The sequence below is a fragment of the Ogataea haglerorum genome (assembly GCF_019207285.1).
Source record: "Ogataea haglerorum isolate 81-453-3 chromosome Unknown 81-453-3_NODE_1_length_915391_cov_96.871712, whole genome shotgun sequence".
Classification (NCBI taxonomy): domain Eukaryota; kingdom Fungi; phylum Ascomycota; class Pichiomycetes; order Pichiales; family Pichiaceae; genus Ogataea; species Ogataea haglerorum.
Window position 1 is genome coordinate 646,562 of NW_025065151.1, and position 24,867 is coordinate 671,428.

The 24,867-nt window shown below is 57.6% G+C and overlaps 12 protein-coding genes across 12 annotated transcripts; 6 read left to right on the forward strand and 6 right to left on the reverse strand.

The window, feature by feature from the left end:
* Positions 1-38: 38 nt before the first annotated feature.
* KL911_000394 (uncharacterized protein) lies at positions 39-1,817 on the forward strand (the record flags this gene model as incomplete). Its single annotated transcript, XM_043199175.1, has 1 exon — positions 39-1,817. The coding sequence occupies one exon, from the start codon at positions 39-41 to the stop codon at positions 1,815-1,817; it is 1,779 nt and encodes a 592-aa protein (XP_043057087.1).
* Positions 1,818-1,923: 106 nt separating this feature from the next.
* On the forward strand, positions 1,924-3,155 carry KL911_000395 (uncharacterized protein; the record flags this gene model as incomplete). The annotated part of the gene is made up of 2 exons (XM_043199186.1): positions 1,924-1,983; positions 2,058-3,155. The coding sequence occupies 2 exons, from the start codon at positions 1,924-1,926 to the stop codon at positions 3,153-3,155; spliced, it is 1,158 nt and encodes a 385-aa protein (XP_043057088.1).
* Positions 3,156-3,297: 142 nt separating this feature from the next.
* On the forward strand, positions 3,298-8,463 carry KL911_000396 (uncharacterized protein; the record flags this gene model as incomplete). Its single annotated transcript, XM_043199197.1, has 1 exon — positions 3,298-8,463. One exon carries the CDS (start codon positions 3,298-3,300, stop codon positions 8,461-8,463), a length of 5,166 nt encoding a protein of 1,721 aa, XP_043057089.1.
* A 16-nt stretch (positions 8,464-8,479) lies between these two features.
* Positions 8,480-9,487, reverse strand: KL911_000397 (uncharacterized protein; the record flags this gene model as incomplete). Its single annotated transcript, XM_043199208.1, has 1 exon — positions 8,480-9,487. The coding sequence occupies one exon, from the start codon at positions 9,485-9,487 to the stop codon at positions 8,480-8,482; it is 1,008 nt and encodes a 335-aa protein (XP_043057090.1).
* An 86-nt stretch (positions 9,488-9,573) lies between these two features.
* KL911_000398 (uncharacterized protein) lies at positions 9,574-11,511 on the forward strand (the record flags this gene model as incomplete). The annotated part of the gene is made up of 1 exon (XM_043199219.1): positions 9,574-11,511. The coding sequence occupies one exon, from the start codon at positions 9,574-9,576 to the stop codon at positions 11,509-11,511; it is 1,938 nt and encodes a 645-aa protein (XP_043057091.1).
* A 7-nt stretch (positions 11,512-11,518) lies between these two features.
* KL911_000399 (uncharacterized protein) lies at positions 11,519-14,134 on the reverse strand (the record flags this gene model as incomplete). The annotated part of the gene is made up of 1 exon (XM_043199230.1): positions 11,519-14,134. One exon carries the CDS (start codon positions 14,132-14,134, stop codon positions 11,519-11,521), a length of 2,616 nt encoding a protein of 871 aa, XP_043057092.1.
* A 219-nt stretch (positions 14,135-14,353) lies between these two features.
* On the reverse strand, positions 14,354-14,989 carry KL911_000400 (uncharacterized protein; the record flags this gene model as incomplete). The annotated part of the gene is made up of 1 exon (XM_043199243.1): positions 14,354-14,989. One exon carries the CDS (start codon positions 14,987-14,989, stop codon positions 14,354-14,356), a length of 636 nt encoding a protein of 211 aa, XP_043057093.1.
* Positions 14,990-15,275: 286 nt separating this feature from the next.
* KL911_000401 (uncharacterized protein) lies at positions 15,276-16,196 on the forward strand (the record flags this gene model as incomplete). Its single annotated transcript, XM_043199254.1, has 1 exon — positions 15,276-16,196. One exon carries the CDS (start codon positions 15,276-15,278, stop codon positions 16,194-16,196), a length of 921 nt encoding a protein of 306 aa, XP_043057094.1.
* Positions 16,197-16,217: 21 nt separating this feature from the next.
* KL911_000402 (uncharacterized protein) lies at positions 16,218-17,648 on the reverse strand (the record flags this gene model as incomplete). The annotated part of the gene is made up of 1 exon (XM_043199265.1): positions 16,218-17,648. The coding sequence occupies one exon, from the start codon at positions 17,646-17,648 to the stop codon at positions 16,218-16,220; it is 1,431 nt and encodes a 476-aa protein (XP_043057095.1).
* A 633-nt stretch (positions 17,649-18,281) lies between these two features.
* On the forward strand, positions 18,282-20,312 carry KL911_000403 (uncharacterized protein; the record flags this gene model as incomplete). The annotated part of the gene is made up of 1 exon (XM_043199276.1): positions 18,282-20,312. The coding sequence occupies one exon, from the start codon at positions 18,282-18,284 to the stop codon at positions 20,310-20,312; it is 2,031 nt and encodes a 676-aa protein (XP_043057096.1).
* Positions 20,313-20,338: 26 nt separating this feature from the next.
* KL911_000404 (uncharacterized protein) lies at positions 20,339-21,136 on the reverse strand (the record flags this gene model as incomplete). The annotated part of the gene is made up of 1 exon (XM_043199287.1): positions 20,339-21,136. The coding sequence occupies one exon, from the start codon at positions 21,134-21,136 to the stop codon at positions 20,339-20,341; it is 798 nt and encodes a 265-aa protein (XP_043057097.1).
* Positions 21,137-21,212: 76 nt separating this feature from the next.
* KL911_000405 (uncharacterized protein) lies at positions 21,213-24,824 on the reverse strand (the record flags this gene model as incomplete). Its single annotated transcript, XM_043199298.1, has 1 exon — positions 21,213-24,824. The coding sequence occupies one exon, from the start codon at positions 24,822-24,824 to the stop codon at positions 21,213-21,215; it is 3,612 nt and encodes a 1,203-aa protein (XP_043057098.1).
* Positions 24,825-24,867: the final 43 nt, after the last annotated feature.

Below are 24,867 nucleotides of genomic sequence, written 5' to 3' on the forward strand. Positions count from 1 at the left end.
TCCGGCTCGGCTACGTCCAGGACGCGCTGAGCCACGACATGCTGCGGCTCGTGGTCAAGAACAGCCTGCCGCTGTACCTGCAGAACCGCGAGCACAGTCTCCTGCGCGTCGCCGTGGGCTGTTTCCGCGAGATGCTGCTCACGCTCGTCGACATGCACCGGCTGCGGCCCGAGGACCACGCGCGGCTCTCGCCAGAGCAGCACGACGAGCTGGCCACGTACGTGGCCGCGGCCGAGCAGCTGCTGCGGCTGACGTTTTCCGCCGAAGACGACATCGAGGTGCTTTTCCACGTCGTCCACGACGCTCACAAGGTGTCGCTTGCACATGCGCTCGACATGGTCGAGTACACCCACGTGCTGTTGAAGGTGCTGCAGTACCTCGCGGACCTGCCCACGCCGCTCGCGATGGGCAGGAGGCGCCGCGGGCCCGCGCCGCAGCAGCACGGCTCCGACTCCGACAGCATGGACGACGCGCGGCTGAAACGGTATCTGCAGTTCGACCGCGCGCGCTACGAGGTGTACGAGCGCAAGCTGCTGCACGAGCGCGTGGTGGGCTGCTTCGTGTCTGTCTTTGCCAAGTTTGCCGAGCTGAGCGAGCCGCAGGTGCGCAGATGCATCTCGTACTTCAACCGGATCATGCTGAGAAAAGACGAGCACTTCTTCAAGCTGCTACGGCTCGACTTCATGCTCGCGTTGCACGACATCAAGGACGCCGTGTTCGGCCCCGCCGTGATGCGCGACCTCGGCCGTCTGCTCGGCTACTACATGCACACGCTCGAGAAAAAATGGGCCCAGACCGACGCCGTGCTGCTCGACCTGCTCACGCTCGGCCAGGACCACGACCGCGGCGTGCGCGCGTTCCTGGACACGGGCGACCTCGACGAGTGGCGTGCGCGCGAGCACGCGCAGAGCGGCGCCGACGTGGCGTTTGCCACGCCGGGCCTGTCGTACTCGCACAAGGTGAGCGTGCTGGCCAGCGCGCTCGTGTACCGCGACCAGGGCGGCCTGCTCGAGACGCTGACGGCGCTGCTGCGGGCGCGCGGCGACGACGAGCTCGTGCTGGACGACCGCGCCGCGCTGCGCAGCGGCGTGTTCCGGCTGCTGCTCGCGACAGCGGGCTTCCGCGTCGCCGCTGGCCGCGCGGTGCTGCCGCGCGACGCCGACGCGGGTCACGTGACCGCGACGCTGGAGCTGCTGGAGCAGGCGCGCGAGCAGCCGCTGGAGAGCGACGAGGTGGAGGCCGAGCTGGTGGAGGCGGCGCAGGAGACGCAACCGGAGCCCGACGGCGGCGCAGCACGGTTCGACGACCTCGGCTCGGACAACGACCTGGAGACGCTGAGCCGAGTCTCTGAGAGCGTGGACCGGCTGGATGCGTTGGAGGCGGCGCTGGAGAAGAAGACTGGCAAGCGACGGCGCGACCCCGACGCGGACGAGCCGCGATTTGCGGCCTCCGCACGCAAGCGCAAGGCCCGTGCTACGAGGACGAAGCGGCGCAAGAGCGCGCCGAAGCACGACGAGCCGAAGCAGCATCTGTCGTCGAAGTACGTCGACTCGGACGACGACGCGTCGGACGCAGAGAAAGAGGCCGAGTTCTTCCGCCGGGAAGAGCAGCTGCAGGCGCTGATCCAGGCGAACGGCGGCGTGATCAGTCCGGAGCAGTTCCAGCGGCTACTGGGCGGCGGCGGACAGCAGAGACGGATGGTGGACCTCAGCGAAAGCGAGGAGAGCGTGCTCAGCGGAAGCGAAGGCGCGGATAGCTCGCAGGCGTCGATTGTGCGCGCCCGCCGCGGCCGCGCCGTGATCGACGAGGATGAGTAATAAATAGCAGTCTCTATACACCTGCACGTATAAAATCTACGCGACACAGTGGTCGTCGTCGGCGCTGCGCAACGCGCTCAGCACGGTCTGCGTGGACGACAGCACCATGACACAGAGGCCAAACGCTATGCACAGGTACAGCGGTAGCTTCTCTCTGAGCGGCTTCGTCTTGGTCAGCTTGAGAAAACAGAGCGGCGGCAGGATGAACGCGAGCAGCGACGCGGACGTGGCGCCGACGAGCTCGAGGATGGCTCCGAGGTTGCACGTGAACAGCGCCACGAGCATCGGCAGGCCGGCGAGCGCGGTGGTGATCAGCAGGTGCTGCGCCGTGGACAGCTCCGGGATCTCGTGGCGGTGGTAGACCTCGAGCAGGTCGCGCACGACCGCGCGCACCACGTACAGCTCGAGCGGGTACGTGGTGAGCATGTTGAGGCCGAAACAGAGCCGCGCGACGTTGACGACCCAGTCGTCCGCGGGGAAATTGTTGAGCACGTTTCCCTTGGTCTTGGGCCCGAACGCGAGGTAGCCCGAGACGCCCATGACGCCGCACACGACGCCGGAGAGCGCGCACGCGACGTGGGTCACGCGGTTGAAGCGGTCGAGCGTGGGCTTTCTGATCGAGTCGTAGATGAACGTGGTGTTGTGGTGGCACACGAGCGCAAACGAGATCACGCTGATGCTCTGGAAAATGCCCGGCTCGAAGAACCAGCCCGCCCCAGACACCTGGCCCCGAACGTCCGCCGGCATGGCCGGCCCGCGGAACACCACGATCAGCAGGATCACAGACATGCTGACGAGCGCAATGCCGCTGGCCTTGGCGAGCCGGCCGATGTCCTTCGTCAGCGACAGCGGGAACGAGATGCCCATGATGCACAGCACGATCAGCGTGTTCCTGGCGAGCAGGAAGTCCGCCACCTTGGACCCCTGCACCTGGCGCGCAAACACAGACCTGAGAACGTGCGGGATGGTGTCGCCGATGATCACGGCAAACCCGACGTTGCCGCCAAACCCAAACAGACCCTGAGCCAGCAGGATCGCGGTCTTGCCCACGTCGCCGAACGCATGGCTCACAAAGCCGGTGTACGTCTTCGCTCCGGACAGCTTGGTGTTGACGATGATCATGCGGAGCGTCCAGTCGTTGACGACGGCAAGCAGCACCAGCAGCACCAGCCCCGTCAACAGCCCAGCGTTGCGGAACGCCCGCGGTATGCCCACGATGCCTGCTCCCAGGATCGAATTGGACATGTTGAAAAAGGCCGCCTGCAGGTCGCTTTTGCCGTGCTCTGTCACGAGATGCTGCAGCGCGGCGTCCTCCTGGCCAGCCTCGTCCTCAAGTAGAAGCTGCTCGCGCTGGTCGCGCAGCTCGCCCGGGTCCTGTGGCATGACAGGATTATAATTCGATATAGAGAAATATATTTATTTATCCCGCCTCGCACCGTTTTCCAGCGCAAATCACTTTGTTTCCTATTTCTCTTTTATTATGAAACCGTCCAAGAAACAGGCCGACGGCCCCGCCTCGCGAGTGGGCTCCTTCATGGGCCTGCGCAGAGGGTCCAAGACGGTGGACCAGGGCTCTGTCAGCTCGCCAACAGGCACGCTGTCGCGGATGAACACCAACGCGTCCATGTACTCGATCAACGAGTCGCCCACGAAGAACGGGCTTTTCTCGCGCACAAAGACCCTCCCGGCGTCCGACGCCAGCAGCATCGAGTCGCCGCTGTCGCGGATGACGACCAACACCAGCATTGGCGGGCCGTCCACCACTTCCGTGTACTCTTTGCCCTCATCCCATACCAAAAAGCTAAGCAGTGCAAATTTCAAGAAAGCTCACCGACATACCATTTCGGACGACTTCGAGCTCGAGCCGCCGGAATCCGAAGAGGAGATCGAGGTCATGTTCAAGGAGGTGATGATTTCCAGAGACTTCAACAGTCTGCCGGAAAAGGCACGCAAAGAGATGGAAAACTACCCTGTGGACCGAAAGTGGATGCTTATCCGACAGCACAAGCTAGCCGAGTACAAGAAACAGCGCATGATGCAGCAGCAGCAGCAGCAGCACTCGGCCGTCCCCAGCCGAAGCGTCTCCACGGCCAGCACCGTCGTGACAGAACGGTCCACTCCTTCTGCCGGAAAGGCGTTTGACGCGCAGTTTTACGTGGTGCAACTGATCGGAAACAAGATCACTAACGACCAGCTCAAGGAGCTAGACATCTGTTTGAGCTCGGAAGAACTGCACTGGACCGAGCAGTTCCTCAATCTGCAGGGAGCAGTGGCTCTTTGCAACGTGCTGATGCAGCTGTACAAGACCAAGCCGCTCGTCAGGTCACAGGGCGTGCCCAACCGCCATCAGCCGCCATCTCCCGCACAGATCCTCTTCACCAACCCTGCAGAGGACTACGAGACCGTGCTCGACAAGGAGACCAAGCTGTTCCGTTGCATCAAGGTAATAGCCGACCTCACTATCGGAATCGACCATCTGCGCAAGATAGACATATTCATACCCGCCATTCTGGGCGGCCTCTATTCGACGCGGCCGCAGGTCCGTAAGTGGGCCACCGACATCATCACATACTTCTACCACAAGACCAACTGCAGTCCGCTAATATACAAAACCATTCACAAGCCCGTCAACGACAACGTCCATCTGGCGTACATCAAGGAGCTCTACGTCTCGCGGCCCAATCTGCTCGACCGCAAGTCGCAGTATATCCTGTCGAACGCTGAGCGGGTTAAGAAGTACGAGGCGTGGTTTTGGGCCGTCATCAGACTGTTTGAAGGGCGCGGCAAGATGGGCAGCCGTGTAGGCTCCTACGACGAGTTCAAGCTCAGCGGGCCGATCTCGAACAACTTCCTCATTGAATACGGACTCTCGACGCTCTTGTTGATCAACACGCTTCTCCAGTACTCCAAAGACCTCGCAGATAGGACCAAGCTGCGCCGGCTGTTTCAAGTTGCGGGTATGACCGAGCTGTTTGAGCATCTGCGGCCGTTGGAGAACGTGGACATAGACCACAGTATTGCCAACATCGAGAGCTCGGAGCGCGCCGATTTGCAAGAGCTTAAGCAGATGGAGGAGTTCCAAAACAACAACATCAACTTCAACGACCCGTTGTCGCTGTTTCAAGCGATGCTTAACAAGGCCAAGGGCACCGAGGCTGAAGGATATTTGACGTCGATGATTCAGAATATGTTCATCAGCCAGTCGTCGAATTTGCACACGCTGGATCCGCAGCAGGTGCACAGGAACTTGAAGCTCATGGACACCTTTGTTTCGAACATCACCATGGCGTCCGGCGAAGACGACACAGACATGAACATATCGATCAACCGGCTGATAGCGTCGTATCGGACAGACGAGATTGCACGGAAGGCCATGATCGAGGCGCGCGAGGCCAAGAAACGCGCGGAGGAGGCCGAGGCTGAGCGCGACAATGCGTTGCAAAAGCTCAACGAGGGCTCTAAAGGTGTTATTGAAAAACTCTACAGAGACATAGCAGAAAGAGACACGATTCTGGATCGGCTGCGTGAAAAGCTTGAAGCCAAGGAGAACGAGGTCAGCGAGTTGCGCAGATTGCGGGTTCTGGACAAGCACCAGCAGGAAACCGAGATGCGCGAGATGTTGCTTCTGCTGCATAGCCAGCGGTTGCTCTCCAGCCCGCCAGACTCCTCGGAAACGGCGTCTTCGTCGCTCAAGACCGAAGGATCGTCCACCGTGGAGGAGCTGCGCAAACGTCTCAAGTCGCAGGTAGACAAGAATAAGGTGGAGGTCAAGAGAATTGGCCAATCTGGAGTGGAGCCGAACGCTCGACTACGTGATTTGCGGTTTAAGATGGACTTGTTGGAAAGAGAGGCCAGGGACCTGGAAAACACGGAGTTTGAGGACATTTTGGCGGAGAGGCACGACACAAACAAGGTCGACGACGTCAAGACCCTTGGCGAGCTGCGGGCCAGACTCGAGTCGTTGCAGAACGATGCAAACAAGGTGATCAAGGTGCAGGCCAACCTAAGCACGCAGGAAAAGCTCGAAAGACGCAAAATGGAGGCGCTGGACAGACTTCAACGGCTAGAGAAAACAATGCAGGAGCTGAAGATCAAGGAGTTGGAGGAGATCGACTCGGCAGACCGCCGCACACTGGATCCAAAGCAACGTGCCGTCAAGAACGAGCGTGCGGAGAAGCTGAAGAGCGAGCTTGACGAGCTGGAGACCTTGTGCAACAATCTACGGTTCCAGCTCAGTCTGACCGATGAAGAGGTCGATAAGGAGGCTCTTCTGCAGAAGTTTGAGGACCAGTACTCCAGAGGCAAAAAAGAGGTGCCAAAGGCGACGTTTGTCAGCTCTGCTCCACCAGTGTTGGTCGGTAACTCGGTGAAGAAGATCGACACCACCTCGATGAGACCATTTTTGGGAGAGTTGGAGAGAACCGTGGGCAAGTCTCCTGCTCTTGACGAGAAGGAGAATACAGAGCCATCCGAGAAGCCTGTGGAGAAAAAAGTAAGTAAGGAAGAGTCTCCTAAGAAGGAGGCTCCAGCACCTGTTGAATCTTCGGTGCCGCCTCCTCCGCCTCCACCACCGCTTCCTTCCTCTGCAGGCTCGCAAGGAGTTCCTCCGCCGCCTCCGCCTCCTCCTCCGCTTCCATCTGCTGGCACGAGCATGCCACCTCCGCCGCCTCCGCTTCCTTCTGCAGGGCAAAAGCCAGTTGCGTCGCCAGAGAAGTCGCCATTCCTTGCCCCAGGGCCATTTGACATGCTCCCTCGCCCGAAGAAGAAGCTCAAGCAGCTGCATTGGGAGAAAATCGACGACCCGGTTGGGTCGTTTTGGGCCAACATGGGTTCAGAGGAGATGGCAAAACAGCTTCTGGAAAATGGCGTTTTTGACGAGATCGAGGTGATCTTTGCCGCCAAAGAAGCCAAGCGGATTGCACGCAAGAAGAAAGAAGGCGCGCAGAAGGTTTCTTTCTTGAGCACAGACGTTTCGCAGCAGTTTGGAATCTGTCTTCACTCGTTTTCTGGACTTGATGACGAACAGGTGGTGGCAAAGATTTTGCGGTGCGACAAGGACGTTCTGGACAAGAGTGCGCTGCTTGACTTCCTTGCCAAGCCGGAATTGAACGAGATATCCAATACGCTGGCCAAGAACTTTGAGCCGTACTCTACAGACTGGCAGAACGACAAGGAGGCTAAGCACGACAAGGACCCGAACGAGCTGGCCAGGGCCGACAGAATATATTTGGAGCTGATATACAATTTGCAGCATTATTGGAAGTCAAGAATGCGCGCTTTGAACGCCATTTTGAACTACGAGAAGGACTACGAGGAATACGTCAAGAAACTGGAGATGCTGGAAAAGGCTTTGGAGAGCCTTGAGAACTCCAAGACCTTACGAAAAGTCTTCGACATCATTTTGATTGTCGGCAATTACATGAATGACAAGTCCAAGCAGGCACATGGGTTCAAGCTGAGCACGTTGCAGCGACTCAGTTTCCTGAAGGACCACAAAAACCTAATTTCATTTTTGCACTATGTGGAAAAAGTAATCAGAGAAAACTACCCAGAGCTGATCTCGTTTGTGGACGATCTGAAGCCCGCGATTGATGCAGCCAACATCTCTGTCGAGCAGCTGAAGAACGATTGTCAGATGTTTACTCAGTCGATCCGCAACATCGACGCGTCGTTGCAAGACGGTAACTTGAGCGATCCGTCAAAATTCCATCCAATGGACAAGTTCTTGCACGTTGTTTTCCGCGGTCTGCCGAATGCGCGTACCAAGGCCGAGCTGCTTAGCGACCGCTCAAAACTTGTGATGGAAAAGTTTGACTCGATGATGCGCTATTTCGGCGAGGATCCAAACAGCGATGAGTTTGTGCGCAACTCGTTCCTCAAGAAATTCAGCGAGTTCGCTGAAAACTTCGAGCGTGCCTCGAAGGAAAACAAGGAGCTCGAGGAACGCAACAAGAAGTATGAGATGAGCAAGAAACGGTTTGAGGAAAGCAAGAAGGAGAAGGAGAAACAGCAGGAGGCGCCGAAAATCAACTCAGACATGGACAAGTTCCTCCAGCAGCTGCGACAGACGGGCCCGTTGCGGTCGGAGCCTACCTCCGCGAAAATCAAGCAATGGGCCAAAAAACACACTGCACAGTCTGCTTCCGCTCTGGAGTCGCCCACCAAGACGTCTGAGCAGGACGACGAGGATGATCTGCGGTCGAAGACCCACGATCTGCTGATGAAGCTGACGCAGCAGTCGGGCGAGGATTCCAGTCCACCGCTGTCGAGCTCATCCTCGGGAGTGAATTTACACTCGGGAAACGGCTCAGAGCTCAAGCTGAGCGAGAAGATGAAGAAAAGGTTGCAACAGAGCTCGCGCACGTCCTCCGTCACGTCGCTCGACTTTGACTCCGTTTCGCGCTCCGAGTCTTTCAAGACCAGCCGCTCGCGCCTGGACCTGGCAAGCCAGGCCCTCAGCAACCCGTTGGCAGAGCAAGAAACTAATGCCATGTCGCCTAATCCGCTGATCGAGGATAAGGAGGAGGAAGAAGAGGCAGAAAGGGAGGATAGAGTCGACGACAAATTTATTAACGGTTCCGTGCATGACGAGGCGTCGGAAACGTTCGAGTCTCCGGATGAGTTCCAGGACGCCAGCGAACACTGAATACATATACGTGATTCTATTTCCCCTTGAGTAGCTCGAGAGCTCGCTGGAGCTCCTTGATGGCAGTCTCGATGTCTTCGTAGTTGAGCGCCGAGATGGCGAATCTCGCGCGTTTCTGTGCCTGCGCGATGATCTCGTCCGTCTGCATCATCTGCTGGATATCTTCCTTGGACAGGGCCGGTTTCGCTGGTGCTTTTGGCTGAGGCTTGGGCTCTGGCTTGGCTTCTGGCTCTGGAGCAGGCAAATCTGGCACTTTTGCAGGCGTCCTGGGGAGGCCGAGCTTGTTGGGCTCTTCCTTGATGATTGCTGGCGCGGCAGGCAAATCGAGCGAGTCTTCCAGCGACTCAGGCGCGGACGGGAGGGCTGGAGGGGACGAATTGACTGGCGTGTCTTTTGGCGATTTTTCGGGCGAGTTGATCTCTGAGGGAGGGTTCGGAAGTGCCAGGGATGGCGGTTCCGGCTTCTGTTCGCCAGCGTTGTCCCAGCCGGCGACTTCTCGTTCCTCCTCAGGCGTCACGTAGTCGTTTGGGTCTTCTCCGTTTTTGATGGCTTTGAGGATCCGTGCTGCGTGGAACTTCGCATATTTTTGGCACTTCTCGAGCTCCTGCTGCTTGTCCTTGAGATGGTCTGGCCACAGATTGAGAACCTGGTAGAAGTCCAGGGCGGCCTTGAAATTCTCCGCGGTTTTCTTGGTGGCCGTATGGTTGGCAATCTCTTTGAACGAGCGGTCGAAAATTGCGGTCGCAAACCCCCACACAAGCTTGAAGCTGGACGGCGGGTCGTTGATGATTTCAAACGATTTCGACGACGACTCTTTGATCGCCGCCTTTTCCTGCTCGATGTCATCCAGCAGCTGCAGAGCGTACTGCTCGATCTCCTTTGATTTCTGGTGCAATTGGTTGTCGAGGATCAGTTCTGCCGCGTACAGCTTGCACAGGTACGCGATGCTGGGCTGTACGCCTGAGAGCTCGCCCGCGCGCTTCACAAACGGCTCGATTATTTTCAACCCGTCCGGGACTGTCATAGATAAAAATAAATAAAACTAAATTGCAATAGGCAAGAAATTTTGATTAATTTTCTCTTTTGGGACGCGAAATTCGGTTTTTATCTATGGAACCAAACGAGCCCAAAAACACGGAATTGGCCAGACCTGACCCTGTGCCGCGGCTCGTGGCGTACGGCGACGTCAGCGTCGTGGAGTTCGACGTGGAGGGATGCACGGTCATGCGCCGGGCACAGGACTCGTGGGTCAACGCGACGCAGCTGGCACGGCTTGTTTCTGTTGTCAGACCCAAAATCAGCGGGTCGCTAGAGGCCCAGGCGAAACAGGGCGCCCACGAGATTGTCCAGGACTCTCCCGACCAGCTCAGGGGCGTCTGGGTGTCGATTGAGCGTGCAGAATCGCTTTGCAAAGAGTACGATATTTACGGCGTGCTGGCGCCGCTGTTCGGCTACAAAGGCCCCAAGGACCTCGCGCGCACGCTGTCGACGCTGACGGAGGCGGACGAGCCGGCGTCACCCACGAAGAAGGCCAAGACTGCGCCCGAGCTGCCTAGTCTGCAGACTTTCGACCACGACACCAGAGAGCCGAACCCGAACGCCCCCTACGCGCTGGGCCCGCTCGGCGAGGACGAAGTCGACGAGAAGAGCAAAGCCGTGCTGTCGTCGCTGTTTCTGCCGAACCAGAAGGAGTTCTCGCTCGAAGGAGTCGCTATCGACGCGCCGATCGACGACAACGGCCAGACAGCGCTGCATCTGGCAGCCACCCTGGGCCGCATCTCGCTGGTCAAAGAGCTGGTTGCTCGCGGCGCCAACCGGCTGCGCGGCGACAACGACGGCCAGACCGCCCTGATCCGCGCCGTCCACGCCACAAACTGTCTCGAGCACTCGTGCTTTGACCAGCTGCTCGACTACCTGTATCCGGCCATCACTGTGCTGGACCACAAGGGCCGTTCTGTTCTGCACCACATAGCGTACACGTGTGGCCGCAAGGGCCGCAACGAGGCCTGCAACTACTACCTGGAGACGCTGCTGGAGTGGGTGGTGAAGCGCGGCCCGCACCTGCCTCCTGGCCAGCAGATGAGTCTGACCTCGTTCATGCAGGAGGTGGTGAACATTCCGGACCGCAACGGCGACACGTGCCTGAACATCGCGGCGATGGTGGGCAACAAGCAGATCATCCAGCAGCTGCTGGAGGTGGGCGCCGACCCGAACAAGGCCAACAAGGCGGGCGTGAAGCCGGTGGACTGCGGCATCGACGTGGCGTCGCCCCGGACACGGCTGCCGCAGCCGGCAGCCATGCAAAGCGTGCCGGAGACCCCAAAGCTGAGCAGCATGAAGATCCTGGAGTCGCTGCAGACGTTTGTGAGCCAGCTGGGCAGAGACTTCAAGGAGGAGCTGGAGTCGAAGACGAGGCAGGTCGACGAGATCCACCCCAGGCTGCGCGAGAAAACGTACAAACTGTCTGAGAAACGCAAGCAGTTCGAGGAGCTCGACAAGCTCGTGCGCAAAATCGGCGACTACAAAACCAAGATCATCAACCTGAACAACGCGATCCGGGAGGAGGAGCAGCGGTTTGTCGAGGAAACAAAAGAGCTGCCGATCAACTCCAAGACGTTCGACGGCGACTTCGACGCCGACGAGCCGTTCACGGTCTGGTCCGTCTACAACGAGGTGGAGAGACGGCTGCAGGAGACAAAGGATCCGTCGGTGTCTGTGGCCGACTTCGTCAGCCAGCTGGACCCGGCCACGCTGCTGGCGTCCGAGCAGCTCGAGGACCTGCCGCCGGCTGTCATCTTGGAGGCGCGGATCAACGCCTACACAAAGAACAACGCGATGCTGATCGAGCGCACCAAGAACCGCCGCTCCTCGAGCCAGGAGCTCGAGCAGCAGTTCAAGCGTGTGATCGGGCTGTGCATCGGCAGCTCGGTCGACGAGATCGACGAAAAACTGCTTAGCAGCCTGCTGCTGAGCGTGGAAAACGACCCGGACCCGGAGATCGGCCAGATCAAAAAGGTCCTGAGTATAGTGAATGAGATAGAGAAGTAAGTGATATTTAGCTGGAGTACGGGTTCTTGTGGTACGAGACGGCGGTCTCGTGCGCGCTCTTCGCCAGCGCGTACGGGTTGTTCTTGTCCCTGCGCGCCTGCGGTGGAACAAAGCTCTGCTGCGGCTGGCTTGGCGGCTCTGGGTACGGTCTGGCGTACCGCTGCGGATAGAAGCCCTGTGGGTGCATTTGCGGCGACTGCGGACGGTGCTGCTGCGAGTGGTTCAGCGGCGGCGGCGGTCTGCGGCGCGGAGACGACATGTTGGCCTCTGGCGCCTGCGGAGCAGCGTAGCCGTTCGCATACCCGTTCGCGTACCCGGCAGTCGGCGGCGCAGGCCGAGGGGCAGACTGGTAGTCGTAGGCTGCAGGGCCTTGGGGATTGTACGGAGACTGCAGCTGAGTGTTCTGGTACCCGCCGTAAGCCACCTGCTGCGAGACTATGTTGTTTGGAGGAGCCCGCGGGAAGTGAAGATTCTGCTGCGCCGGCCTGTACTCGACAGAGCCGGACGAGCCGGATCTTTGTGGCTCGTAGTATGGCTGGAGCGGTCTTTGCGGCGGGTTCTGCAGCTCTGCCGCAGGAAGGTGAGAGCTCTCGCCGTCTGGGCTTTGTCGGGATGGTCTCTGTCTCGGCATTCCAAGAGTTCCAGGGCTCTGTTCCTCAGAAGGCGCCTGGCCAGCAAAGTTGGGCCGGATGGCTTCTTGGTACGACTTGTTGAACGCCGTAAACGGCGAAACGACTCGTTCCTGAGAAAGAACTCTTCTGTCGGAGTGCTCGCCGGAGTCTGTCGACGATGCCAGCGAGGGCGTGCTGCCGTACCGTGGGTTCGGCTGGCCGTATGGCGCGTGCGGTCTCGTGACCGGGGTGGTATCGAGGCCTGGCGACGGAGACGACTTGACTATCGCCGGGGTTCTAGTTCTTGGGTTGATGATCTGGATGTCGTAGTCGTCGTCGTCGTCGTCTTCCCCGTCGTCCGACTCCTCGTTAGGATAGAGGTCCTCGATTGTGTCATCTTTCACGTCCAGGTTGGCCAGCGTCTCATTCAGCTGGTCGTAGTCAGGCAGCTGGGCGTACTTGGAGTATATCTTCGCCAGGCCGCCCGGTGAAGACTGTTTTTTCTGCGACTCTATAGCTGGCTGAAGTTCAGGTGTCTGCATTTGCTCTGCGCGCTGTCTGAATCGCAGTTCAGAATACTGCGAACCACTGTCCTCCTTGTCTTCCACGTCCGCAAGGCTCTGGAACGGCGTCTCTTCCTCTGCTTTTGGAGTCTCCCGGGCCAGGCCCGACGATTGTCTTTTTCTTTCAAAGCCCAACTGCGGTTTTGGGGTCATCGTAGGAGACTGCGGGTTCGAGAAAGACCGCACTTTGCCAGCAGCAAGGTCTCGCGAGAACTCCAGCATCCCTGCGGCTCCCACTGTGCCCTCGACCGAGCCGCAGCCATCGTAGCCCTTGGCCACCTTCGGCCTCAAGATTTCCTTCACGCCCTGCTGCCACTGGTACGAGGTCCAGGAGCTTGTCGTAGCGCTGGCCGTGAGCTGCATCAGATCGTCCACCTCTAGGTAGTGCACCTTGGGCAGCACCGGCAGCGCAAACAGCAGCGAGTTCGGATCGAGCTTGTCGGCATTTAAGCCCTTTGGTCGTCCGTAGAGATGGAAAGCGTCCAGCAGTGGGATCAGGAACCGGATCAGCGTGTCGTAGCCCGGCACCGATGAGTGCTGGTCGGGCATCAGGAAGATGGAGCAGTCCTTGGTGCCTTCAGACTTGGAAAACACTATAGAGCCGTCCAGCTTGATCATCGTGCTGTGGTCGATGACCGAGTAGTTCTGCGGATACACGGCATAGATGGAGTTGGCCTCGGTGATGGTGGCCATGGCCAGCTTCTTGCCCTTCTTCTCCGACTCGTAGAAGACGACGCGACCAGGCACGAACTTCTTTTTGCTCCTTTTCGCTGGGGGCTCGATCACCGTGAAACACCGCTTCCACGGCATGCCGGCGCCGAATCTGACGCTCGTCCAGTCCTCGTGCTCGAACTTTGTCTCCGCCAAAATGACCTTGATATCCGACAGCAGCGACCCGCGCGCGCTCAGCAGCGCCCCCGTGTATGCTTCTTGCAACAGGCGGTATTCGGCCGCCGCGAGTCGAAAGGCCGCGTGCCAGCGACGGAACTGCTCGGTGGACGAGATCTGGATCAGGTACCGATTTTTCAGCGTAGTCGACACGATGATGACGTTGTTCAGGTTTCCCCCTGAGGAGGGCAGCTGGTCGATCGCCTTGAATGTGGCGTCGGTGAAGTTTATGTACGACGGTTTACTGGCCGAGTCGACCGACGGGACCTCCTCCATGTCCTCGACCCTGTAAATTGCCAGCTGGTTGCCCGTGAGCACCCCGTACACCTCCTCCCATTTGCGCTCGGCGGGCTGGCCCTCCGAGTCCAAATCCTTCAAAATCATAAACACTCCCTCGTGATATCTCCGGTGGGCCTGGGCAGAAAGCAGAGTGGCGATGGGAGACAGGGCCGGACTCAGCTCGCCCCGGGACTCCGCCGTCTCCACGCGTTTGGGGAGCGACGACTTCTCCTTGGGCGGCGACGCGGCCTCTTTGCGAGAGAACGTCCGAAGCTTGTTCATGGGGATAAAAAAGGATGTTTTGTTTTCGACGATAAAAAAATCTCCGCGACGACGCGACGCCCGTCGGTGCAGAATTTAGAGAGGCGCAATAAACCAAGAGTTCAAGGCGGGGCGCAACGCACGCAATTGCGTCTTGGCCAAGACCGTCTGCGTACTTCGTATATCGAGCGTATAAACAGGGTTGCTGTGTGCTGGCGGCCCAGAAGGCCGAAATCGCGGCTAGCCTGGTGCGGCTGAGTGGCGCGCAAATTTCAGCAGCTGCGTGTTTTTCAACGGGGCCACCACGGGCTGTGTCTCGGGCTCTGTGGCCTCGGCGTCTCTGGCCTTCAGATTGAACGATTTCAGGAACACGGGCGAACTTTCGACCGCGGCCCCGGCCCTGTCCACGATCGCGTGCGTGCTCCTGCGCACCATGCCCTTGAACGCGGCAATTGGCGTGCTAATCCACTGTGTCTCTAGCGGGCCAAACCGCACGACCCGCGGCGACTCCATCGCGCTGTGTTCCGAGCTGCGGATGGAGAGTTTTGAGAGCGACGATTCTGTGCTGCCGACTGTTGCCGTGCGCGAAATAGCCAGCACGGGAGCTGCGTAGCTGCGCGTAGGTGTGCTTCGCCTGCTTCGCCTGCGGAACAGATGCCACGTGTAGAGGCCGGCGATGGCTGCTGCAACGACTGCCAGAGGCAGCACGAGCCCGAGCGTGAGCGACAGCTGCGACCGTTTGGCCTGTGTCTGTCTCTGGTGGCCGATCCCGGTCACCGCGTTGGAGAACAGCGTGTACGTAGCCACGACGGTCGTTGTGATGGTGGTGATGTCGTCGTCGGCGACAAGACTGTAGTCTGCTATCTCAAAGGCCATGGCAGAAAAATAGTGCGCGTTTTCTTATATACCCCGGTGTGTCTTGCATTTGTCTGAGACAGACGTGATACATCTGCCGACGAATCTGCCGAGCATGCAGGCCGTGGTTAGGCCGGGGACCGCCTTGCGTTCTAGAACTGCCGGGAGGTTCTAGCTCAGTCGATTGGAGCAGTTGGACAGCTGCAGAGCAATTTAGTGGATATTTCTTGGGGCACCTTACGCAGTCTGCTTATTTATTTCTGCACTGGCGAATATTTAGTTTATTCGTGCATATTATTTCAAACTCATGATTACCGTTATAGGATCTCTCAATTACGACCTCGTGACATTCTCCCCGCGCTGTCCGCGCGCAGGCGAGACGCTGCAGGGCGAGCAGCTAGAAGAGCATCTTGGCGGGAAGGGCCTGAACGAGGCGATTGCCACGGCTCGACTGTCTGTTGCCAAGGGCCATGTTCGCATGTGGGGCAACGTCGGCGACGACGAGCACGGGAAAAAGATGATCGCCGCTCTGACGGAGGCCAACGTGGACACCGGATTGGTCCGTGTGCTGCCTGGTGTTCGCTCGGGCAGCGCAACCATCATTGTGGAGACCGAGTCTGGCGAGAACAGAATTATCATTATTCCTGGGGCCAACGGAGAACTCAACCCGAGCGACGAGCAACTGGCGGCGAATTTCAAGGACTCCCAGCCGGGTGACTTCGTCGTGCTGCAGAACGAGTTTCCCGGCGTCCGCAAGGCGATTGAGTGGCTGCATGCCAACAAGCCTGACCTTTCCGTGGTGTACAATCCGTCGCCGGTGCGGGATGATTTGCTGGACTTGGAGCTGCTCAACAAGGTGGCGTACCTGGTGGTCAACGAGGGCGAGGCTGAGCAGATCACGGGCCGTTCTGGCCGCGAGAAAGACCTGCTGGCCGCGCTGCACCAGCTGCTGCCGCGTCCGACGCTGATCATCACACTGGGGGCCCGCGGGTGCATTTTCCAGAGCGGCGAAACTGTCGAGCGCGTGGCAGGCGTCAAGGTTCGCAACGTGGTTGACACCACCGGCGCCGGCGACACGTTTCTGGGCGCCGTGGTGTCGCAGCTGTACTTTGGCGCAGACCTGGCCCGGGCAGTCGAGTTCGCGACGGCGGCCGCGGCGGTGGTCATCCAGCGCAAGGGCGCCGCAGAGAGCATCCCGGAGTACTCTAGAGTAGCATTACGAAACTGAATACGACTAATTAGACAGATATTAAGATTTCTCCTCGGTGAGCATGTCCTCGGGCAGGTCCAGCTTGAGCGACCGCAGCGACGGCAGCTGGACGGTGGACTTCGAGTTGAGCGAGCTGCTCATCAGCGACGAGACCGTGGGCAGCGGGCTGGTGAGATTGACGCCCGACGGGATCGAGCTCAGCGACGCGGACGGATACAGCTTCGGCGACACGGACGGTGTCTGGAGCGGCGTGCCGTCCGGCGTCGTCTGGCGCTGGTGCAAGGATGGGGCCTGCGGCATGCTGCTGAGGCCCAGCAGGTGCAGTGCCGCCGAGGAGTCCTTGCTGGCGATCATGGTGGCCGTTGGCGACGTCGGGATGGCCGGGGAGTTTGGCCTGGATTTCTTGAACTGCGGCTGCGGGAGCCTGTGGTCGGCCGACGAGAGGTCTGTGCTGGAGAACGAGCGGGCCAGGCCGGACAGGTTGCTGGACGACGCGGAGTTGTTGTAGACCGAGGCGGAGCCGGAGCCCGAGGACTGCAGCTGGGGTAGCGAGCCGGTGGACGGTGTTCTGAGCGGCGTGAGGCGCAGCGTCGAGAGCGAGTTCAGCGGCGGCGGCCGATTATGCGCGCCGGTTGGCACGGACGGCTGCTGCGGCTGCGGCTGCGGCTGGCTGTTCTGGAAGTACTCGCTGAGCGAGGGCAGCGACTTGACGTACTGTAGCTCCGACGGGCCCGAGACCAGCGCCGCGGCCGCCAGTTGCGCCTGGTGGGCCTGCTGTTTTTGCTGCTGGAGGTTCTGGAGCTCCTGTGAGGCGGCCGTGGCCAGCACGTTGATGTCAAGCATCGACTTGGCGGTCTGCAGCGGCGGTTTCTGCGGCAGGGGCTGCTCGAGCGCAGACTCGTCCTTCTTCTGCTTTGCAGCCGGCTTCGACTCGCTCACCAGAGCTTGTTTCGGGATCCGCGACGTGGAACTCGATTTTTTCATGTATGCAGGTCTTGAGCTCTGGTTGATGGCGTCGGTGAGCTCCCAGTCCGGGTTGTGTGCGTTTTTCCTGCGCGAGTTGGGGTTCGTGTGTATTCTGGAGTGTCTCGTGAGCTCGTCGGACCTCGAGAACCGCTTGAAACAGCCGGGGAAGTTGCACTGGTGAGGCTTTTCGCCGGTGTGCGTTCTGATGTGCCTGGTTTGGTGCTCGAGCCGGTGGAACGCCTTGTCGCACATCGGGCACTTGTACGGTCGCGGCAGGTCGCTGGCCGGGACTTTCTTCTTGATGTTTGCGTTGGCACTGGGGTTCTGTGTTGCCTGTGTCACGGCAGAGCCGTTGGTGCTGGCCCTGCCGGTGTCTGGACGCGGCTCCGCAGAAACCTCTCTCTTAATTTTGGCGTCGCCCACGCGGTCGGGGCCCGCCACCGAACTGACGCTTGTTGCCATTCTAAAAGTAGTTTGAGACTCGGGAGGAATTTTGGAAGACATGTAGATAAATTTTTTTTCACGCAGGGAATATGGGGTAATGGGGAACGGTTTAGCGGCATGCTGTCGGAGACGGGGCTAAAAGTGCACGGCGGTGGTGGGCCAAGAGGCGCCGTCTACACTGTAGCTACGTGCCTTGCTGCCTGGAGTGTTTTGCTACAAATCGTTCTCTCCCCGCAATTCTCATTAGTCTAACGGTTTAATCCGTCCAATTGTGGGGCACATCCAGACACCGGAAAATTTTTAACCAGCCAGCCTCCGTTTTTTGTTTCTTTTCCCAGCAAGGCTGAACCGAAAATCCAAGGGCAACGGACAGAGGAGTGTTACCCGGCCTGGGGAAGCTGTTGTCCGCATTCTTCCAGATTCTCGCCGGCCCAGTACACCCCGTAACAAAGGTCCAGCCAAAGCAAAATGCGCGGTTCTCTACAGTCGCCTATTGGCTGCGCGCTGGACCTCGACTCGGACTCCCCAGTGCCCCCCACACACACGTCGACGCCAAAAAAAGTGCGCATGCTGTGTGCCAGGGCCTCCGCGCAAAGTCCGATTTTGCGCACCCCGGCATCCCAGATGTATAAATTTTAGAATCCACCGTGGGAGTTTTTTCGTAGCAACGTATACTTTTGTTCTCTTTCCAAAATGTCCCAAGATATCCAAACAAAAGCCATTAATACAATCAGAGTCCTGGCTGCCGACATCGTCGCCAAGGCCAACTCCGGACACCCTGGTGCCCCAATGGGAATGGCTCCTGCCGCCCATGCCGTCTACTCCCAGATGAAATTCAACCCAAAAAACCCACACTGGATCAATAGAGATAGATTCGTCCTCTCTAATGGTCACGCATGTGCTCTCCTGTACACATTGTTGCACCTATTCGGCTACGATCTCACCATGGACGACCTCAAGTCGTTCAGACAGGTCAACTCCAAGACGCCAGGCCACCCTGAGGTGGGCATTCCCGGAGTCGAGGTCACGACCGGCCCACTTGGTCAGGGTATCTCCAACGCCGTTGGCTTGGCCATTGCCCAGGCTAACTTTGCTGCCACGTACAACAAGCCAGGCTACACTCTGTCCGATAACTACACCTACTGTTTCTTCGGTGACGGATGTATGATGGAGGGTGTTGCCTCCGAGGCCATGTCTCTTGCCGGCCACCTGCAATTGGGCAACTTGATCGCCTTCTACGATGACAACAAGATCTCCATCGACGGAAGCACCGAGGTTGCCTTCACCGAGGACGTTTGCGGAAGACTCGAGAAGTATGGCTGGGACATCTTCGAGGTCCCAGACGCTGACACCAACGTTGCCGCCATCTCCGAGGCCATTGCTAAGGCCAAGAAGACCAACAAGCCTTCATGTATCAGAATCAGAACCACGATCGGTTACGGTTCGATCAACGCTGGCTCCCACTCCGTCCACGGTGCTCCTCTCAAGAAAGACGACATCATCCAACTGAAGGAGAAATGGGGCTTCGACCCAGAAAAGTCCTTCGTTGTTCCGCAGGAGGTTTACGACTACTACCACAAGATTTCTGAGGCCGGTGCTGCTGCCGAGGCCGAGTGGAACAAGCTCTTCGAGGCCTACCAAAAGGAGTTCCCTAAGGAAGGTGCCGAGCTCGCCAGAAGACTCAGGGGCGAGCTTCCAGAAGGCTGGCAAAACGTTCTCCCAACTTACCAGCCAGGCGACGCTGCTGTTGCTTCCAGAAAGCTTTCTGAAGTTTGCCTGGGTAAGCTGCAAGCCGTTCTTCCAGAACTGGTGGGTGGTTCCGCCGATTTGACCCCATCCAATCTGACCAGATGGACTGGTGCCATTGACTTCCAACCCGAGTCCACCGGTCTGGGTGACTACTCTGGTAAGTACCTGAGATTCGGTGTTAGAGAGCACGGTATGGGCGCTATCATCAACGGTATTTCTGCCTTCGGTGCCAACTACAAGTCCTTCGGTGCCACTTTCCTCAACTTTGTGTCCTACGCTGCCGGTGCTCTGAGACTGTCTGCTCTTTCGCACCACCCAGTCATCTGGGTTGCTACCCACGACTCCATCGGACTTGGTGAGGACGGCCCAACCCACCAGCCTATCGAGACCCTTGCTCACTTCAGAGCCATTCCAAACCTGATGGTCTGGAGACCAGCTGACGGTAACGAGACCTCTGCTGCTTACATCAAGGCCATCTCGAGCACCAAGACTCCATCTGTGCTGGCTCTTTCTAGACAAAACTTGCCTCAACTATCTGGCTCCTCTGTCGAGAAGGCCCTGAAGGGTGGTTACACCGTTCACGAGGTTGACAACGCCAAGCTGATCTTGGCTGCCACTGGTTCGGAGGTGTCTCTATCCATTGATGCTGCCAAGCTGCTCACCGAGAAAGGCATCCCAACGGCTGTTGTCTCGATCCCAGACTTCTTCACTTTTGACCAGCAGCCTGCTGACTACAAGCTGTCTGTGCTGCCAGACGGCGTCCCAATTTTGTCTGTGGAGGTGATGGCCACCTCTGGATGGTCCAAGTACGCCCACGCCCAATTCGGCCTGAACAGATTTGGTGCCTCCGGTAAGACTGCCGACGTGTACAAGTTCTTCGACTTCACCCCAGAGGGCGTCGCCAAGAGAGGTGAGCAGACCTACGAGTTCTTCAAGGGTAAGAACTTGATTTCTCCATTGCACACTCCTTTCTAAATGTATTCTCTACAGATGAGTGATAATTAACTCCACACATTTTTGAATGGGTCTTCGGACGTGTAGTTGAACTGAGGCTGCACCGGCTGCACCGGCTGTGTAAAAGGTTGCGAGCGAAATGGCTGCTGGATCTGCGGCTGGGTCTGCGGCGACGGTTTCGAATATAGACTAAGAATCGATTTCTTGAGATCCGGTCTGCTGTTCTGGGCCGTTTGCGGCTGTGGAGGCCGCGAAGGCGCCGATCCAAACAGGTCGGACGAAAATAAGTCTTGGGATGCTGAGGCGGCCGGAGCGGGCGTTGGTTTGGCTGTGGAGGTGCTGACAGAGGCGTTGACAGGCGTGCTAAGTCCGTCCAGCAGCGAAGACGTGGACTCTGTCTGCTGTGAAAGCGACTCCGGAGACTCGCGCTGCTCCGTTGTCTTTCCAGCAACAGCCAGCGCGCCCGGTTCCTTGTCGCTCTTCCATTTCCTCATCTCGTACTTGGTGCGAATAAAATTCTCAATCTTGCTCTCGTCAGGCACGTAGTTGTCCGGGAGCTTGTCCTCCCAGAACAAGTTTGCCCGCTCGTTTCCCCACATTACCATGCTCTTGACCTGCTCGTCGGTCCACGAGTCCAAATCAACAGATTTGACCCGCGAAATGTGTGTCCCCATGCTTCTATGAATACCGGAACACCTAATACAGACAAAGACGCCCAAGTTCCATGACGCCCAGCGCGGGTTCTTGGAGGTCTTGCAGTCTGCACAGTTCTTGTTCGCAGGCTCTCTCAGCAAGGTCTTGAGGATCTGCTGGTTTCTCTCGTTGTGTTTTCTCTGCGCGGACATACAGCTACGAACAAGTTTTTTTCGTTATCGGTATTTTTCATGCTCTACAAAACCCCACACCTCGCACCGCCATCTTCTAGTACACGATCCGCGACCGCATGTCGCTTATCCGGCGATCGATGTCGCGCGGCAGCCTATCCATCTTGGTTGCTATGCGGACCCGCCTGTCGGGCCCGAGACGGTAGTACTCCTCGATCAGGTCTCCGTCGATGCAGTTTTTCGGCGGATTGTAGTAGCCTTTGAATTTCAGATACTCGCGATCTGTCAGAGACGTAAACTCGTGTACGATCAGCTTCTGCAACTCCTTGAAGAAGTTGACTTCCGACAAGCTGTTCAAGGGATACAGACAGCCCATTTGCCCTTGCAGACAGCCGTAAACGATCGACTCGGCGCCTCCAATGGTGAGCGAGCCCTTCTGGAAGAACGTCGGCATGTCTCCAACGTAATAGTTCACCGGATTGTCCAGCTTGGTCCTGCGCATCTTCACCAGGAACCCATGGTTGTCCTCGTCGCTCATCTCTGAGATCTGCTCGGGACAGCGCAGAACCGAAATGTTGCCAAACTTGTCGCCAACAACGACAGTGTCGTAGTCGAGTAGCAAGGTGCGGGTCACGTGCCGCTGCATCGTGTCGTCGATGAAGTCGACAAAGGCGTTCTCCAGGGGCTTGTAGACCGTGTACCGGACGCTGTCGCGCACGTCGCTGACTATTACCCGGAACCCCTGCGTTTTCAGGTCGACAATCTCAAAACAGTCGAGTCTGGTGCTGGACCGTTTCACCAGCTGTTTCTGGCCGATGTCGTACAAGATGAGCTCGTTCTTGGTTCCAGCCAGCAACTTTCCCTGGAAGGCAATAAGGGCGAGCGCGAGATGTTCTGTTTTCGTCGTTTGGTACAACTCCAGAGTGCCGTTTGCAGAGATGCGATAGAGATGGATGTACGTTGCGTCATTGCGAGGAGGGCTTAGTTGCTGGTTCTTGGCTGAAGAAACCGCCAAAAACGGCTCCCCTGGGCGGCTCTCGAAGTTCACCCAGCACGCTCGGAACGCAGTTTCGTCGCCCAGATCGACTGTCTGCAACACAGATTTTTCTGCCACCACGACCGTCTGAATACAGCTGGCCCACGCGCCCGGCGCTTTTGGATAGCCAAACTGCTGATACTGCTCGATGCGTTCCTCGTCAACGTCGCGGCTTGTGTCAATGTCGCCCTCCAGAACGTACATCATGCCGTTTTTGTCTGTGCAGTCGCACATGTATTTAGGAGTGTTTCTGAGCGCAATGTTCTCGATAATAGTATCGTTTTCCAGCTGGTCGATGGTCATGATCGTCAGACTGTTGCCGTAAATGGCCAGCACTCCATTCTCCGGAATGTCTTCGCTTCTGAACGAGCATGCGTGCTGGAACACCGGTTTCGTCAACGGAGTGATTTTGAATTCGGAAGGTCGAGTGTATCCCAAATAAGTACGGGCTGAGAATATGCAGACCGCATTCTGGCCCACGGCTTCAATCTTGGACAGCTGCACAGCGCGCGGACCTGTGTATTTGTTTCGCGGGTTGGACAGCTCGCCCGTTTGCGGGTCCATCTGCAGCCGAGCATACACACCGCTCTCCATACCGATATGGACGTACAGAAGCGACGTAGCCAGCTCGGGCTCGTCCTCGTCGTCCTCGCTGGCGTCTTTGTTGAGCACAATAGCCGTGTCTTTCATGTAGAACGCCATTAGAGATGAAGCTGCGGAGCTCAGAATCTCTTCGCCAGCTACTTCGAGGGTGGACTCCGGGTCTGTAGAAAAAACCGTCAGCGTTTTATCCTGACATGCAACCAGCAAATACGGGAACCTGGCAGCACCGGCCTGCACCTCTCCCAGAGTGAGCGCAGTGATCTGGGCAGCGAGCTCTTTGTGCTCGTTGTACTCTATTAATTTGTCGAGATCGTCCAGCTCGAAGTAGACGATCTCGCGGTTCGACAGCGCGATGGCAAGCTGTGAGTTCGTTGCGGAGCAGTGCAGAACTCTGATTCCGGCAGGTGGGGCCCAGTCGATGGTTTTCTGCGGAGTCTCGTCGACGTAGAACACCTGTCTCACGCCGTTTGGGTGCACCTGGACAAGCGAGGCGCCACCCACCTGGAAAACGCCCAGCGTATTTGTATCAAGCACCAGGCCACTATTTTCCACCTCCTCGACATTCTCGCCAATACGCAAAACCAGCGTTCCGTCCACGAATGAGAGAACGATGTATTTGTCGTACTCGTCGTCTCTGTTGAGCTTCGAAACAAACACCTTTTGCACCACCGACGGCAGCTCCTGGGTGACGACTTCGCTAAACGGCAGCTCGTGGTTGAGCACCTTGAGTGCCGAGCGGGGCCCCGTGCCGCAAAGAGAATATATCACAGGCAAACTGGTGGTTTCGTTGGAGTTGTAGAGTTTTGCGTCGATCAGCGGGTTGATGTTTTCCACTATGTTCACCAGATTCAGATTCTCCAACGGCCGCGGCTCAAACAGAGTCGTTTCGTCGTTTAGAACAGCAACGTCGTCCGGATAATCTTGAGAGCTGAATTTTCTCTGGTTTTCGTCTCCCAGCTTGTCGAACTGATAGAGATATTGGTCGCCGCATTCGCAGTTTGCGTAGAGGAATCCGGCCCTAAAAATCAGCAGCGACGTGCACACAGGCATGGTGTCAAAATACTGTATTTCCACCGAGTTCACCACGCCCGCCTCGCCTCGAGACTCGTCACTGTCCTGGACAACGTAGTCAAGAGTGATTTTGAACAGGTCGCCAAGCTCGCTCTGCAAGAGTGCAAAGAAGCTATTTTTCAGCGTGTGCACAACTCCACAGACAATGCGCGATCGTCCTACTTGCCCGGATCGTCTTGGAATAGGAATCGTGTGCGTCATTTTGGACAGACATTTATACTGAATTATTCCCTCCGAGCATAGCAGAACCCCTGAAGGGCCCTGGGTGCCTCCTGGAAGAGGAAGCAAAAAATTTGAGGAGAAGCTGACTTCCTCGCTGTATTTCTTCACCACGTGGTTGAGCCCAAGGTCGAGCTCGTAATAGCACAAGGTCTTGTGCATCTTTTTGTCGGGTCTGTCCTCGAAATCCGAGTAGTCGCACTCCAGGGCCGCAAACTGCGGATTCTCAAACCCCACGTCCATTCCGCAGACGGCGAATGTCAAGACCTTGGACTTGTTCGCTTCCAATGGAGACGAAACCTGGAGCCTGTTTCTGTGATCTGAGGTGAATTTGTAGACAAATTTGTTTTTCTCGATGGCGCCAATCATGGCCGCTCTGCTGCGCCCGTCCACGGCAATGTACTCGCCAGGGGAAATTCTTCGCAACCCGGTCTTAAAGTACGGTTCGTTAGATACGCTTTCGAATCGTCCTTTCTCATTATTCATCTCCAAGACAGTCAAATTTCCACTGTCCGAGGTGACAATCAACAGATCCTTTTCTGACCCACTGCTCTTCAAAGCCTCAATCGATCTAATGTGGCTGAAAGTGTTCTGGGCCACCACTTTGTAGAAGTCACCATTGTTTCTATTCAGTTTCCACAGCTCAAGAGTCGTGGCTGTGGCCCTGACAACCTCTTGCTGTCTTCTATTGCCAGTGAAATTGCCTATGCAGCACTTGACAGCGGTCACAGAAGGCCGGATAGTCAGGTTGTACAGGAACAGGTCTGGATTGAGAGACATGTTCAAGCAGTAGAGTGAGATTTATTTGAATATTTTTTTAATC